At 39.5% G+C, this 17835-nt stretch overlaps 1 protein-coding gene across 5 annotated transcripts in view; it reads left to right on the top strand.

Annotated features, from left to right (window-relative positions):
• The first annotated feature begins 5163 nt into the window (after positions 1-5163).
• Positions 5164-17835, top strand: part of Ntng1 (netrin G1) — a 321200-nt gene continuing 308528 nt past the window's right edge. For 4 of the 5 annotated variants that reach the window (XM_074050873.1, XM_074050871.1, XM_074050872.1 and 1 more), the window contains exons 1-2: positions 5164-5937; positions 12805-13566. In XM_074050873.1, coding sequence (XP_073906974.1) covers positions 13321-13566 — 246 coding nt within the window. In that variant the 5' untranslated portion in view covers positions 5164-5937; positions 12805-13320. Of the gene's footprint in view, positions 5938-6149; positions 6263-12804; positions 13567-17835 lie in introns of those variants that run through there. The other variant, XM_074050870.1, reaches the window with a different exon arrangement.

The following is a 17835-nucleotide window of genomic DNA, read 5'->3' as shown; positions in this document are numbered from 1 at the left end:
TTTACCTTACTCACTACAAGCCAACATCCAGCTTATATACACTGCCTCTGCTCAACACAGAAGCTAAAGGATGGAAGAAATTGAGCTGCTACAAACAGCAGTCAAAGTAATAATTTCAGAAGAGCAAGCCTCAAACTAAACCTAGAAGCAGGAAATCAAGAAAAGCTGGAAGATAAATCTCAGTAAAGTATACCCTTAACCAAATGGCACACTGTGATCTTAGATTTCTCACCTGCTGTATTTTCACTATGGGAATAGCTAATGTCAATGATATTTTCACTGCAATGGTTCAATGAACTGTAGCTTGGCCATTTTTGTTTTCTGTTCCATGTTTACGTGACAGTACGAGAACTTCCTACACAGACTGCTAACCAGGGAGGCTGCATTCTGTAGTAGTTTTGGTCAACAGCTTGATAAGAGATCTTTGTGCGCTTTTACAACATTTTGGATACAAACTGAGTCAGAGATTTGACTGTTACAACTATTTTTCCCTTAAGCCATCTCTAATAATACTAAAAATGCAAGTTTACTGTTAGTTGTCCAACTTTCTTTCCACCATAACTGTGAGCACCCTGATTTACTCTGTCATGTCCTTCAGCACCCAGGACAGCTCCCCGCAGGCATCGTGAGTTCTGTGGCTGTTCATTGACTTTAAGGACTACTGGGATGGAATCGATGGGCTCCCTCTAATTTAAGCAGAGGTGTTACTATCTTTCTCCATACACTTTTCCTTCTCAACATTTGAAAGGCCGCTATTTTTGTGTGGTTGCAGAGTAATTGAAAATATGAAAAATACATTTAAGGAAATCTACACAGCTGTCGATTTTTGAGTGTATTTTTTTCAGCCAACACACTAGATTAATGGTGTGATCCCATCTTTTCAAAATTAAGTTAATGATCTTAGGCAGACAAATTAAACTCAATAAAATATAAGTACATGGAAACTTTCTGAGTTTTTCAGACCACATCATTATCCAAACCTACTGGTGGGATGATTTTTTTTTTCCTGTAGCCCTAAAAGAAAGACAACCTGTTAAATACATATTGACTACATGTTCTGATTTTGAAGAAAAAAAAAGCATGTAGTAGAATTTCAAGATGTCATGATTTTGATAAATCCACTGGTTGAAATATGTGTCCATTGTCACATGCTCATTAAGGAGTGATTTCTGTTGACTTCTTAAGGATGGGAAAGGATTAATACAACTAAGAACACCGTCAAAGACTTTTAGGGCCCTCAGGTTGTAATAGAAAAGACACATGACACATCTGACTAAAATTAACCTTCTTTTAAGTTAGCATGCTTTCTTTAAAAAGAACAAAACACACACTTTGTGAATTTTAAATTTTTATTATTTCAAAACTATTTTATGCAGTGCCATAAATTAAAGAGCACACGCTTGCTAGAAGTCATTTTTTCTGTACTGTTTATTAACCATCAGGTTTACCATTTGCTATTCTTTGTGTTCCAGTAAATACATGTTTGTTTGTTTGTTTGTTTGTTCTTAATGAAACAACATATCTTTTTGGTCAGTTTTCAACCTTAAGAGGAACTTGATGAGACTGACCTACGTTGGTCATGTGTGGTACTTGCACAGTTTGGGCTTGCAAATTAAAAACTTCAAGACAAGTATCCTTGGTTCACTTACAATAGCAGGGGAATGCCAACATAATCTAGACATAGAGCACAGATCAGATGTTTGGAGCTTACTAGAGGTTTAAATGTCAAAATATTTAAACATTATAAAAGTCAGTTAAGGAACTTCAAAACTACACTGTTAATGGCTCTGTAATAAAACATGTCCCTCAGCCCAAAGTGGAAGCAAGAAAGAACCAAAGGTTTTACAACTGCTAGGAAAGGTATTTCTTTTGGGACATAAGCAGCAGTTATAGAAAGCACCTATTACATAGTATATAATCTAATCAGTAAAATAGAACTTTCCCCTTGTTACAAACTAAATGTTTCTGCACACCCCAATTCTTATGTTTACATTCTAAGTAAAAATGTGAGGTAGTGGGAGCCTTGGGAAATAATTTTGCCATGAGGGTGGAGCTCTCATGAATATGATTAGTGCCCTCTTCAAAAGGACCCCAGGGAATTCACTTGCCTTCCATCCATCATATGAGAATTCAAGGAGTAGTCAGCTGTCTCCAACCCAACACAGGTCTCTCACCAGAACCCAAATATTCTGGCACCCAGACCTTGGACTTCCAGCTTCTGGATTGTAAAAAACAAAAAAATTCTGTGGATTGTAAGCTACCTAGACTATGGTACTTGGTTAAAGAAACTAGAAATTCCTGACACCACTGACTTGGTATTTCAGACCTCCAAGTCTTAATTTAATAAGATGGGGGTTCTGGTTACTCAGGAGGCTATAATGGACTCCAGAGAATGATCAAGAATTAAGCATACCTGCAATGAACATTTGTCTTATACCTACTTTATGTCAAGTACTTTACAGTATTTATAAAAAGACACATGTCTTTTTGGACCAGATACATTGCAAATATGCCACCACTACCAGTTTGGCATATTGAAATTTCAAGCATTTAAACAACCCTGCCAAATCTCTAAAGTGATTTTAGGCAGCTAGGAAACTAGAAAAATGAACAACAGTTAGAAATTTAACAGGATTACAAATAAAATGGATATCTAAATTGAAGAATGAGGAATTCATGGAAACCAGCCAGAGAACTGATAAATCAAACCATTCTCCACTAAAGGAAAAGTGGGAGAAAAAAACAAGAGGTAAAAGTTTAAATAAAAACAGAAAAATCATTCTTTCCAAAGAAAGTAGAGTGTGTGTGTGTGTGTGTGTGTGTGTGTGTGTGTGTGTGTGTGTTGTATAACAGGCACAAAAAAAAAAGTAAGTATACTTGAAATTATTTTCCCTGATGGCAATGAAATATCCAAAGTAAATATTCTGGTTAGTACATATTATATAAAGAAATATACAAAGATATATTCTGGAAAGCTTGTTTAATATATGCATATGTTAGATCAAGGGTGGTCAGTTTGGGTGGGTAAATTGGATCACCCAAAGTGTTGTTTTGGGGAAAGAGTGGGGGAGGGAGTCACCTTCCCGTTTCATCCCTCCTTAGGAGAAGGGAATTTAATGTCAAAAGATGATTCTGCTTTACTGCCTAGAGTTACATCCACATGCTCAACTGGTGGTTGACTGAGCTTCTGCAAAAGTTGGAGCACATGTTTAAGAGAAAAATTCACCCCTGGAAAAGTTCTATTGCTGTAGTGGGAGATGGTACTAAATTGGAGAGAGTCCCATTTCCAAATCAGACTGACTTGGGGATGAGGGAGGGGAAAGAATGAGGCAGGGGAGGTTAGCTTTAAGTCTAACAGATGTAAGAGAACTTTACTCAAGTTGGGAGCCAGTATTCAAAAGAGCTTGGTAAATCCCAAGAGGAAATGTCCTTGTTTCCGCAAAAAATTCTTTTCTTTTTTTCTGGAAAAAATTAAAACCATCAGACAAAGCTAAGAATGACAGCTCACAGGGGGCCTTTTGGGTTTAATACTAAGGGGTAAAAGAGGTTAGAAAAGCTGAGAGCTGCCTATGTGTCAGTGTCCAGGCCAGAAGGCTAAGGAGAATTTAAAAGGCCACTGTGGATGTTATTTCTCAGTAAGTCCCACTGCCAAACACTACCATAGAAGAGACTGGGCTCTGGGTACTTGTGAGGTGGGAACAAGTGGTGAGTGGCCCGTCGTTATCATCAGTGGGCTTCAAACCTGGAACAGAGTGACCAGAGACTGGAGGAAGAGCTAGGGTTGTCAACTGGCTGTTAAAAGCTTTTGCAAGGGGCTCTAACTCCCTTCTTACAATGTCAGTGCCAGAGGGAAAGGAAGAAAACAGGAAACCTAGATTCCTGCCTCCAGACAGACAAAGGGGGGCAGGACACTGGTCTCTTGCCTCCTCCCTGGCTGATCAGGATCAGGGAGGGCCTGGCTATAGAGTAGTTTCAACCTTCCCTAACATCCCCCCCACGCACAAAAATGACCCAACTGCTCTTAACTCCCTGCTCCATTATGGGGCATGGTTAGTGACCAGGTGTTCACAAGTGTCCATTTCTTGCCCCCTGCATTGACTGAATTTGAGGCAGGCTTCTCTCCTCCCCACAGGCCCATGACCTTTAAAATCCCTCCTCCTCTCAGCAGGCACTACCTCCTCAGTTCATTCCACAGATCCTTGGACCACAGAGACACATTTCTTGTCAAACAATAACATCAACTTTTCTCCCCCATCCCCATTTTCTTTTTTTTTTTTTATTTATGTGTGCATACAATATTTGGGTCATTTCTCCCCCCCTGCCCAATTTTCTTTTATGGCATTTTCCTCTCATCTTGTAGAAAAGAACTCTGATTTCAATTTGGTTTGAGATGCTTATGGGATTCTGAGATCAGCGTTTTCCCTACTGCAATGGTCCTCTCTAAAGTCTCCCTATTTTACGTAATCCTGGATACGTTTCGAATTGGCATAAATTAATGTGTAGTGAAGAGTGATCCTAGGTGAGTCTGTGACCCCATTGGTGAGGAATGAAGTCCTGGGGGAGCTGCTGGTATTTGTGGGGAAAAGCAAGGAGGCCTGTGGTGCTTACTTAGCTCTCTCTTGAACCTCAACTTTCTAAAGCAGAATGAATTTCTAATCCATGAGGTTCCAGGCTTCAGCTCTGTGGGGCCTCTGGGTAGGAAAACAAATTGCTGGCTGAAAAATATCATGCTCACTGCTCGGGGTGAAGGGTGTGCCTGGGAACCCTGTGGGGAAATGACAGAGGAGTGAGGGGCGGGGGTAGAAGTGGGAGGTACTTGAGTTAGTAGAAACCTTGCTTCTGTGGGCGAACAGAATGGGAGATAAGGAAGACTGTGGGATTGTAGCCTGAGCTGCCCGAGGTCACGGAGCGGCAGCCGCGGTGGCCCGAGCAGCAGCAGCAGCAGCAGCAACAGCGAGCCGGACGGAGTTAGGACCGCTCGGAGCGCCCAGGTCTCGAGGTAGTAGAAGGTTTGCAATCCTTCCACTTGCTGGCAGTTGCAGAAGAAGATCTGCTTTTTAAGTGAAACGTTCATGCCACCACTCCGAGGGCTGCAGCTTCCTGGGACTGCTTCTTCGCTGCTCCGCTTTCGGTGCCTAGCGCTCACTTTAATTTGCACGCGCCCCTAAGTTTGCCCAGAGCTCGCTGCCGGCTTTGGAGCAGGGTCCCGGCCAGGCGCCGCGGGCTGGGGCTGGGAACCTGGGAGCCGCAATCCAGAAGCATCTTGGGGCCATGTATATTTCATCAAATGGACTTTGGGTGCGTCGCGTCTCGAGGCCATCAACGCTATGTGCAGTGACATTTCTGACTTGAGTGGAGGAATGTGCGAAGGAAACCCGGGCGAAATTGGGACTGGACGAGCATCTTCTTGGCGCCAACGCTAATTGTCCTGATTTATGCCCCTTCTGACTAAGCTCAACGTCTTCATTGGAAATGAAATGAAAGCGGTGCCAAGCGGGATAGAACCGCCTGGCCGCCAGTTCTGATCCCTTGGAATCAGAAAATCGTCCTGCACCTTAAAAGAAAAGGAAATTGAAGAAAGAAAAAAAGAAAGAAAGAAAAAACCCTCAGTAAAAGTTTAAGGCGAGAAGTGGCAGAGGCAGCGGCGCGAGGAGGCGCGGAGAGCCGGCGAGCGGGGGACTGGGCTGGCAAGACCTCCGAAGGCTGCGATTCCATTATTAATATCACTATATTTTTGGAGGGAGAGGAACCTTTCTCAGCCTCTCTTCCTCTCCGCCCACCCCTTCTCCCTCCCCCTCATCTACCTGTCAAAGTCACTGATCTTTTGCATTTCGGAAGAGGACGTCAACTGGCAGGAATTCCCCCCTCTGGGTGCGGAGCTTTAGGAGGGGGAGACGCGCGGGAGGCTCCCCAAACCCCCGGGGGCGCAAGGCGAAGGTAATTAAGCGGCGGGTACTGGGGAGCCGGCGTGGGTCTGGGGTCCGCAGAGTCCTCTCCCGCAGTCTGCCGGGCGCGATAGGGACCCCGGGGCCGTGGCGCGGCGGCGGCGGTTCGGGTCCACACCCCCCCAACCCCCCAGCGTTCCCGCTCCGCCCGCGCCCCGGGAGGAGGCTCCTCGGGAGCTGCTGCCGCCGCCCGCCCGTGCGCCGCCCGCGGGCTCCGCTGCTGCGGCCGCCGCCCGAGGCGGACCTGGCTGGGCAGAGCCGCCGCCCCGCGCCGTCGGCCCGGCTCCCGCCCCGCGCAAGGGCAAACGGGCCACACGGTAAGTGCTGGCGGCTTCCCTCTCCTGGGGAGACCCGCGCCTCTCTTCTTTGCCTCCCTCCCTCTGGCTACCCCCCACCCCCACCCCCACCCCAGTGCCATCTACCAGGCAGGAGGGGAGGCTCCGGGTGGGCGAGGAACTTTGGAAAGCGCCGGGAGGAGGCAGCGCGCGGAGCCCGGGTGCGCACACACAGCCCCGCAGCCTCCCACACCCCCCGCACGGGTCCTCCCGGGTGTGCGCCCCAGTGTGTCTTGTATCCCAACCCCGGCGCTGCGGGGACGGTGCCTCCATCCACAATGACAGACAGCGCACCGAGCTCCCCCGGTCTCACATACACCTGACCACACACCAAGCGCAGGAGGATTTTTTTTTTTTTTTTTTTTTTTTTTTTGCCTTATGCCAATTGTCTGATTTGTGGGGTAGGAGGGGTGTGTGAAACTCGCCCTGTTGCAAGCCCTGTGGATCTGGTGGCTACCCCAAGAGCTTTTGAAGTCCCTTTCTTTTAATCTCCTGTACTGGTGCGAGATTAAAGCATTGCTATCCCACGTTGTGCAGCTAAGGAGAGATGAAAATTTTGAAACACTTGGCTGTCTGGAATATTTTCTCAGATATTGTCATCAACATTAGTCAGTTGATAGATTCTTCTAGGGACATTGGGTTGCTCTCTGGTATGGATCTGTGTATATCTATATATAATACAAATAATATCGAATATTATTATTGGGCCCAAAATAACCGATTAAGTGATTCATACCAGAGAAAACTTAGATAAAAAAAGAAACTGCGCCCTCTGCTGTTTATTTTGGTAACCTCAGCTAGGGACTTTTTTGGGGGGGTGGTAATCTACTTAAGAGTGGGTTGTCATTTTACTGGGCAAGGAAGGAAAATTCTTAGCAGAGATTTTCAAACAAATTTATTTGGAAAAGTCGCAGGTTGAATTCCTATAGCTTCGTCAGCTGCACATTTTCAGAAACTAGATGCTCTTACTCCCTCATCCCTCTCCCATTCTTCTCTTAGCAAAGGGAAGAATGGAGCCACTCCTCATCACAACAGTTTGTCAGTCTTTGGAATGGAGAATTCTGAGTAAGAGTCAGAATTCTTCCAAACATATGGTGAATTTGGCAGTAGATTGGCTCTAGAAATAAGGCCTCATTTTATGACTGGAAATACGAAAAGTTTTCTTATCCTACAAAATGGAAAAAAAAAAAAACAGCAGAATGATTTTTCCATCAAAACCGTTTAGTGGTTAACATATGCTTAGTGGCTAAGCTGGTTAGAAAGTTTCCCCAGCAGTATTTTGGGGGGAGGGGTAAGGTTTTCCTGATTTGTGTAGCCCTCCAAGTGTATCTCTAACCTGTGAAAATCAGCAAGTCCACATTTCATTAACTATTTTGAACTGTGTCACTTTTAATGCTTTACCATTTCCCTTTCTCTGTGGCAAATGAAAAGCAGCTCAGAAACTGTCCAAAATTATTTTTGAAGATAGGGAACTTTTAGTTTTTCACTGAAATTTGGATCTCTGCATGTGGATCAGCGTGTAAAGACATATGCATCAAATATTTCACATATGATGCTGTTACAGCTTACATATATATGTATATACATATATGTGTGTGTATATATAGTATGTTTTCTTTTCTGGCTGCCATGAAGTGAAAATGATATATATTTGATCACTAAATACCAGCATGAGGGTTTTCAGGATTTCATACATCTGGCAATTAATTTGGTGATATTTCCTATTGTGAAATTTAAAAGAGGTAATCACAAAATTTTGTGAAGAAACTGTTGAGCTGTTTTCCTGTGAAGGTTTTTGTTTGGTCATCTTTCACTGGGCATGTGGGTGAAAATTATTCCTATTTGCTTTTATAGGAACGGGCTAGTGTATTTTGCAGTTTCTTTTTGTATATTTAAAATCAATCCAATACCTATCTTTGCATCCATTATTAATCTGAAAAATATTAGGCAATTTGCTTAAAAAGTTAAGCCTTCAGACATTTAATTGGTAGGTTTTTCTAAGTAAGGATTCAGAGAAAGGTTTTGAGTTACAATAGCACCAAGTCACCTGGAAAGAAATAAAATTTCATACAGTTTAGCATAAGAATTAGATACTAATATCAAAAAGTGTGTGCATGTGTGCGTTTGCAAATTATGTTGTCTTACAGGGAAGTAAGTGATTTAGCATACTTTCAAAAGTAATTTTATTTCTTCGGTTTCGAACTTCAGGTGACTACATTTTCTCAGATGCATATTTGAGATATTGAATCTCTCAACCTTCCTATAAGAGAATTAAAGACTTGTTGTTTATGCGATAATTAAGCGCCAGATTTCCTCTAGACTTAACTGATACTGAAATAACTTTACGTATTCTCCCATCTCTCTAAATCCTGCAAAATATGTGCAATTTCTTTCATCAGTCTCCTTTTGGTGAAAATAGAAATTTTCAAATACTCAGGTGTGCTATTTGGTTTTATTGAGAACCTCATGATAGGCAGTTGCTTGTAATACCCAAGCAGGCATGAGTAAGATATACCAGTGATTTTGCACTACATGTTAAATTCCTTATATTTTGAGAGGCAGTGAACAAAAAAGACAGAAGCCAAGGTTTCCCACAGAGAAAACTAAAAGATGCTTTCTTCACAAGAAGAAAATATTTGCACAAAGCATTCAATATATGTTAAAATAGCTCATCTAATAAATCTCATCATGACTGTACTGGAAGCTACTAATTTTGAGAGGCTATGGAATTTGTAAATCTTTTTCATTCAATGGAGTATGATTATAGTCAATTTTCCTTTTCTTCCTTTCCATTCAGAAACATGCACATGTATAAAATTCTTAGTGTCTACAAAGAATGAGTCAATAGTTGTCTATTTCAAGTGCTCCCGAAGAGCTCAATATTTATGGAATAAATAGCCTACTACAACCACCTCCACCTCCTAGAGAGATTATATAATAAAAAAAATTAAAAGCCAGCTATACTCAGTAGATTTACAGGCAGTATTTTTTCTCAGTTGATGAAATGGGCAATTGCTTTTGGAATATAATTGTCTATAATTTTAATCATTATTATTTCCATGTAATATTTTGGGAGGCATTTTTTTTCTGATGAAAGAAAGAGCCTATGAAATGCCTTCTGAAAAGTTAGTACAAGGTGGAAGAAAATGAGCTACAGAATCCTTCAAAAATATATGTTCCGTGCATGCAAATCTATTTTATAGCCCATTTTAGCCTGGATCAATAATACCTATCAACTTTAGAGACATGACGTAATTTCATATTTTTTCATTGGCTCTGCAAATTCATACACTAGAAGTCTGTGGAGTATTCATGACATATTAATGGAATTTTTTTTTTTTTATCAAAGAGGACTTCTTAGTACTTCAGTTCACAGGTAGAGATGATGGCGTCATTTAATCACACTGAGTTCCCAAGGTTGGCAAAGTAACAGAACCAGATCTGGGGCTTCCCAGAGCTCTTCAGAGGATGCCCTTATTTAGGTAATCTGGACACTTGAGATAAATCCAAGAGCCATATTACTTGTCAGTTAGTTCAGTTACGGGCCGGAAGGAATATGTTTAGTATATTGAGTTCCAAATAATGTCATTGACTATCCTTCTCATAATTGGTTGGCTTAGCTATTTACTGCCATCCCCTAGCTTTTCCAAAACTTTAGGTATTTCTAACCTGATTAGAATATAGCCATATGGAACCAGTACCATTTGGTAATAAAGATTATAGGGTAAATAATATTCAATTTGTACATCATTTTTGCCTTTGAAAACTCTTTAATTACACTTTAATAGAAAATTCTTGATTTTTATAAGCCCTCTGCTTCATTGTGTGTTGTGAAGGTTCATAGATTAAATTTCTTACTTACTTGAAGTTAAAAGGATTTTCTTTGAAGTGTGTGTGGCACTGAAAAGTTAGCAGGTGAGGCAACAAACATAAAAGTTACAATGAGATAAAATAATTGTATGAAGGAACAGTCTAGTGACCCTCTGCAACTCTGTCATGTGTTGTGGTCAATATCTTTTTCTGTGTCAGTGGGGGCTCATTAAATGTAAATTTTGCAGACTAACCAAGCCCTGCCACATTAGTGCTTGTCAACGCTTGACATTTTTAATACATTAATAATATGTCTGTAATGTAGTGGAAAACTATTAATCACAACTGGTTATGTGCCAGAAATTTAAGCAGTAATTGGCTACTTCTTGTCAAGAATGGCTGTTACATAATCCTGCAACTGCCCAACATTCAAATGTCTTGCACTCCTCTGCATTTTTCCTTGTCACTTCTCTAATTCTGTGTAATGAACATCATTATAATTCTGGTATACTTTAATGAGATTTCATTATGTTGGGATTGCTATCATGCCAGGAAATAGTCCCAGGTTCATGTACATTCCCTTAGTGACCAGGTTTTCCCTGTACAAATGTATGGTCAATATTTTGAAGTTGTAGTAGAGTGAAGTGTGGATAAGGACAGAGTAACCAAGAATGAATGGATTTAGAGACTAACATTGGTTTAAAGAAGGTGAAGACTATTTTTAAGGTTCATTCAAACATAAATATTTGGCCATATTTTAAATAACATTACAAATTAACACAATATTCACTCAGCTCAAACCTGAAGCAATCGGTTCAAGTCTTCAAGATTATATTGGTCTTGATAAATAAATTGCTATGTATTTGAAAAAAAGAATTGAACCTAATAACTCCTGCCCTAGTATATTTTGCACTGCTTCACTTAAAATGCCCACTTCTCTGTACCCGCAAAGTCTTTCTCCCCTCTTGTAATAATGTAGTAGGTACAGTTGAAAATTGCATCTAGAAAATCTACATTTATATCCTTTTAACACCTTAGATTATTAGTTGTCCAAAATGCTGGATGTTTCTGAAAATATCAACTTAAAATTACTAATGAATTTGGGGAAAGCAGACAGCTGTAGTAGCCACACACTTGCTCCTCTGTAATTTTTTTCCTTTTTAGCTTAAGATTTCAACATGTGCTCAGTATAGGATGCCCTTTAAGTTAGTTAAAAGGAAGAAGCAGATTCAAATCTGTAGTTTATACATGTTTAGACACACTGCTAATTATTGCTTCATAGGAACTCAAATATTCAGCACTTTTCCTAATAGAAAATATCACAAATTGCAGCTGTATGATAATATTTTATGAATTGAATATAATGAAAATTGCATTTGCATCCATAGAGCAATTATTATAAATTACTTTGCTATGGAAACACAATTCAACCATCTGTTGGCATTTCATAGTCTCTGTGGCTTAGTTCGTTTTAAGATGATGCATTATTTAAATATAGTGACTTCCCTTTATATGATTGTTCGAAGATAAGTGAACTTCCTTATTTAAACTGTTTAATGTGAATCAAAGGGTCTGTGATGGAATTTTCCAAAGCTTTAGGCTTTCTTGTCCTTTTTGAATCATTTAAAATGTATTTAATAATTTGAACTGGGAATATGAGCCAAATAACTGAAAAAGTACACTTTCTTGACACCTGGGTTACAAATGATAGCATTTGTTTAGATTTTTGATAGTGATCTCTAAAGAGAAAAGTGGCCAGTTAAACTCATCAGGGGCTCCTGTCTGCAGGTATGTAGGCTGCATTATCAGTTTACCAGAAGTACTTTCAAATGGTAATTTTTATTTTCTCTTAGAATTAGTGCCGTATTATTCTGCTTCATGGTCTGTTAACTCACCCTCAGCTACTTTTATATGTGCATTTTAAATTGTGCGTTTTACTACTGAGCTTTTACTTTTAAAGCAGCGTATAATATTTGCCTTTGGGACAAATTCTCTTCTGTTACAGAAAATAACTGCAAGTGCAGATGTAATGGCTGTAAAAAGATGTAAGAAAATAGAAAGTTCTTATGAAAGGAAGATTTGTTCCTTTGGTTTTAGTTTTGAATTTTTTTTCCAGAGACCCAAGTTATCTTTATCAGTAAATACAACTAATAATAAGATGCTTAATTCTTCCAATATAATGAGCAAAACTAAAGGGACAGGTTTGTGCCAACAATGCTGGTTTTTACTCCAGACAACAAAAGCTAAAAAATGTACAAGGAATTTGGAGATTTTTTGGGTCTCTCTGCCAAGAGACAAAAGGCATACATGTAGTTGTCATTTCTTTGTCATTGTTATAAAAGCACTCTGTTTTCTTCATTGTTCTCTTAGAAGATTTTTCTAACACTGCAGTATATGAAAAATGTTTAAATCTAGCAGCTTGCTCACATTTTAGTTAAGATGGAAATATAGTTTTTGAAGTGAGAACCTGTCCCTTACCTAGAATACATACATCTGTCTTTGTTATGGAAGAGTTAAATCCTTCATATCAGAATTCTCCCCAACATGAGTGACTTCCCTGAGTTGCTCATCCTAGCAAAGCAGTTGAAGAAAGGTTATCCATACTTCACCAACTTGTTTTATATTGCATCAATCCTCCCAAATGTCAACATATTGCACATTCTGTAATGCATTGATTCCAAGATAATAACTCTTATTTTTATTGTTTCTAAAAGGATGTTGGTGCCAGAAGAAAAGAATGATTGATGGGAAACAGACACCGGACTGTAGACCTCATCCTTTTGCTTCAGATACTGATATCTGACCACATCTGAGCAGCCCTTGAGAGTGGTGAACACCGAGGAGAACTCAGGGTTATTGGATGTACAATGGGAAAGCCATCACTTTACTAAATTATTATCTGCTACTGGACATCTTTTACAAAAACCAAACTAGACCTGAGTCAAATAGGTATGTTCTACAAGGAAGAACAAACGGCAAGCTGTTAACGCCTTACACCCAAGGATGTTAGGCTGCCACCAAAGTCAATATACCTGAACACGCACAATATCTTAATTCTTCGAGATTGGTTTTGGAACCTACTTTGAGGTCTCATTCTCTTTTTTGTTTAATATACAGACCTACTTATTTAAAGACATACACACACACACATATATATATAATATATATTATGTATAATTAAAATAGAGACTGATTACAGATTAAGAACAAAGATTGCCAAGAATTTAGAGATGTATTTGTCAAGATTCCTGTCCCTCCATGCCCTTTGGGTTACAGTGTCCTCAGTAATGCATCCCTATCCCTTAGTGTGGGGACATTATGACGTGTGCAAGACTCAGATTTATACAGAAGAAGGGAAAGTTTGGGATTACATGGCCTGTCAGCCAGAATCTACGGACATGACAAGATATCTGAAAGTGAAATTGGATCCTCCGGATATTACCTGTGGAGACCCTCCAGAGTCATTCTGTGCAATGGTGAGGCGACACTTCTGAGTAGAGTATTTCATATAAATGGGGTCAAGTCACATAGGCAAACAAATGTGGTGAGTGTGAAGAGTCAATTCCTGCAGAGCTCAATCTGCAGGTGACAGTTTTGTGTTGACAGGTTGGTGAGCTTTATCCTCCAGATTTGTCCCACCTGGAATTACAATGTGTATAGTGTGATTGACACGCTGGAATACTTTCTGCTTCCCAGCCAGCCAAGTTTCGCAGAGACAGGGGCAGGTATATGTATTTTATAAAACAAAGCATCCAGTTAAAGGTTAAATTTCAGATTGGAGATTAGAACCATGATTAAGTCAAATGCATTACGATAAAGATAAAATCTATTGGCAAAGTAACTTGAAATGTGCAAGGTTTCTTCTTCACAGTAGTGAAGTGAGACCAGGCCCGGATTCCATAGTTCAAGGTTAGATTCAATCTCACAGTTTCTTTCATCAAGCAGCTGTTGGGATTTGAAGTCCTTGGTTAGACCAGTAGGAAGAAAGGCAAGAGGACAGAGGGACTAAGGCCTCCTGAGAAGCTTTTCCAGAAAAGTCTTATTTACCAACTCCTCATTATCAAGGATCACAGTGTTCTATAGATATTTTAAAGATGGATGTTGGGAGGTAGAAAACACATTTGCTGAAAGGTAACAACCCTTACCAATTCAGATCCTCTCCTTCTGATAAGCAGAGTTACAAATTTCATTGTTGTTATGCTGTACCTATGTCTTTCACTTACTAGGTGGAAAGTTAAATACAACATAGAAAGGGAGCTTTGGTGTGACATGTCAAATTTTCACTAAAGACATAACTGAAAATCTGCTTAAAAGATATTAGTAAAGAGGATGGTAATGATAATGGTGCCATTTAATATGCTAAAGAATTTGGGTGTTCATTTGGTTTATGTTGTTTTTTATTATAGGTGGTCTTTATTTGCTGCAAGAACTGTGATCCCATTTTTCTCCACATAACAGATATAATCGTACGGCAGATTTTAATAGTATTCTTACCTGACTTTATTATCTTGAACCTGGCCTGGCATTTTCAGGATAGTGAAACTATTAATCAAAGTAGCATCTGTTCAAAGTCCCCAGTGAGTTAAATTAGCATAAGATCATCTTAGACTGAGCACTCTAGAAAAGATTTTGTAACAGGGAACAATTTTGAGCAATAAAGAGTATTTTCACCTAAAAGCTAAGGGCTTGCCATTTTTCAGAAGTGCCTTTGGGGACTGGTTTGAATTATAGTCTAAACCTGATTTTGTGGAGAGTGAGAAAAATAGCTTGGCTATTAGGTGTCACTATGACTAAAGTGCCCTGAAAGACTAAATATTTCAAGGAGAGGACCAGTCTCTCTGGGAAACAGGTATGTCCTTTACAAAGATGTTGCATTTTAGAAACCACAGGCTTCCAGAGGAGTTTATTCAAACATGCTAGTAAAACTATGATAAATCTATTAAATAGCACAGACATTTGTTGGCTTCATGTAAGGTCTTTAATTATTTCTCATGAAAGGTCAAATTGAAGATCTCATTGCAAATCCAGGGTGAAATTGCTGTTCGGGTGATAGGTTGTGCAATCTTCCACTCCGTATTGCAGAGGACAAGTTCTGAGGCAACTCTTCAAATTATTAAGAGCACTCTAGCTCTATATATTGTTTATACATGACACTTGGAACAATACCCCTCTTCTTGAATTGTTCAATAATTTACAGATCTAAGTAAAATAGCAAGTATCCTTTCTCAGGGTGCTGTTTTCATGTGCCCAGACCCTGAATGATGTGTTCAAGGCCTGAGTGTACACAAGGCTTCTCTGAACTCAGGCCCTGGCTGGAGAATGCTTGCTCAGCACTGCTCTGTCCATCATGCTGAAGGGTTTACTTGGCGTCTTCATTATGCCGATCTCTCCCATCACTAGCAAGAAAGAACACATTGCAGGACTTCCCATGCTTGCTTTTCACAGGGACATAGTCTAAGGTCCTTAAACAACAGAACTTAAACAGAACTTAGCCAGCTCTGTAGGCCACTGGCTAAGTGATGTTAGAAGCAAAATGAGAAAAAAAAAAATGATGCTCCCAGCTGGCCTCAAAATGCAGTAATATGTATACTTTCTATGTTAACATACAACTTCACAAGACAGTCTTTAAACAGCTGCATCATAGTACAAGGCACGTATTCAGAAAGCTTGGATTTAAACATGTCATTGAGCTAAGTGATTTTCAAGGGAGAGTGGAAGGTTTGTGAGATGTTACCTATCAATCTTTAATTAGTATTCCTTAATATGCATATGATTGGCATAACCAATTTAATAATCTCTCTTTTAAATCCACACCTTGGGACTGTTCGTATGCATATTGTATGCCAAGCGAAAGAGAATGGCCTAATATAGCAACACTTGATCTCCACAGTTTTGGATTTTCCATAAAACTCCTCAGCATAAGGGTTCTTGACACAAGACTGTGAAACTGTCCCAGGACACTGTCATAGCAGACCTGTTTAGGTGCTCCTTAGCCCAAGGTCTAATAGAGATCCATAAAGCCATTTGTATTATGACTTACGCGTTCTCCCCTCTTGACACTCACAGCCATACCTGCGTTGTTGCCTGTTATGGCCTGTTACATCAGGGCAGCTGAAAATAAGCACACTCACTAGTTAGCGCCTATACGCAAATGTGTGCTGGAAAATGGTCTCATTAGCTCAGCTAGTGACATCCTTATGAGCTATGACCGTAGGGATCCTGAGCACCAGTGGGACATTCAGTCCAGAAATACCCTATCATTCCCACGGTTGATTTATTTAATATAAAGTTGAAAGTCATTGGCATTGCATCAAGAGTCTGTGCTGCTGGTTTTTGCATTTGCTCCATCATTGACTAGCCATGATTGCTGTCTTTTTTTTTTCAGTATAGATTCAAATTTCAGGGAGAAAAGGAGCATACGATTCTGTTTAATAATAGATATCTGCTTATTATCCTGAATGACATATTTAATAAATCTTCAGCGTCAGGTAGTTTTAAATTGTTGTACAGTAATTGCACATGCTTTGTTAAGTATCAATTTTAGGAGTATTATTTTTCTTTATGATAGTAGAATAGGAACAATATACAAATAAACACATACATGTGTGAATTGTATATTTTGAAAACTACATTTTCTTTTTAACTTAATGTATTCCTTTTCAGTTGATAGTGGCTAAAAAGAATCACTGTTTTTGTTACAGGAAGAGAATTGTAGGCCAGAGGAGACTAAGCCCTTTTGTTAATAAGGCTGGGATAAGGTATTTGTGTAGATCCTGTCCTTTCAGGCACATTACAAGTTTCATGTAGCACAGCTTTGTCAGAAAACACAAATCATCTAGTGGCAACAATTTATTTCAATTTATATAAAGAACAGATAGGATGATCTGAACCTGTGCGTAAAACTGAAGTGACAACACAAAGCTATGACTTGTTCTTTCTGTTTAGACAAACTTAGCTGTCATCTCTCCGTGAAACACCCCAGTGGCTTAAAAATGGCAAAATTATCTGCAATTATCTCCAGCCTTAGCTAATTTTCTGGATAACTTAAACAGAAGCTTTGAAAAGAAGCCTGCAGACTGGAGAAGTCATGTGCATTTGTACAATTTATGGGGTAGAAGTGCTGATGACTGTTGAAGTGGGAGCCCTTGAGTGCTGCCAAGGATTTCAGAGCCAATCAAAACTAAATTAGGAAACAGAGATTATTAAAAAGTCTTTTGTGCATGTAATTTAGCATAATATTATGAGGTGGACATTAAATGTCTCCCTTGGAGACTTTCAGCATCATTAATGCAGCATGCCTTTAATTACAAGTAGGCTCATATTACTAAAAAAAAAATGGAGAAAATAAAGTTCTCTAAGGTGTAGTTAGCAATACTTTCATTATGTTTACTGAAATAATTGAAAGAAAGAGTATAATTTTTCTAAATAAAATGCCAGAATTTGAAATGAAAATGGATTTTCTTTAGGAAATTTGATAATGTGTGCTTACACTCTTGATAGGCATTTATTCAAGTACCTTAGCAGGTATATTAACGATCATTCCATATTGTGCTATTTCTGGGTGGACCCCTATTGAGGGAAAAAAAATCTTTACTTATTGCAAGCATTGGGATAAAGCATATTTCATCAGGCTCAAGTGAAATTTATAAAAGTACTAGGAAGCTCTTTTGTTTTATAATTTCACAGGAACCCATGGAGTGAGTGAGTGGTAATGCAGTCTTAAGGCCATCCATAACTTTTTGATC

Source organism: Castor canadensis, chromosome 12, assembly GCF_047511655.1.
Source record: "Castor canadensis chromosome 12, mCasCan1.hap1v2, whole genome shotgun sequence".
Taxonomy (NCBI): domain Eukaryota; kingdom Metazoa; phylum Chordata; class Mammalia; order Rodentia; family Castoridae; genus Castor; species Castor canadensis.
Note: the sequence above shows the minus strand (reverse complement) of the source record. Positions and strands in the feature narration are given on the sequence as shown.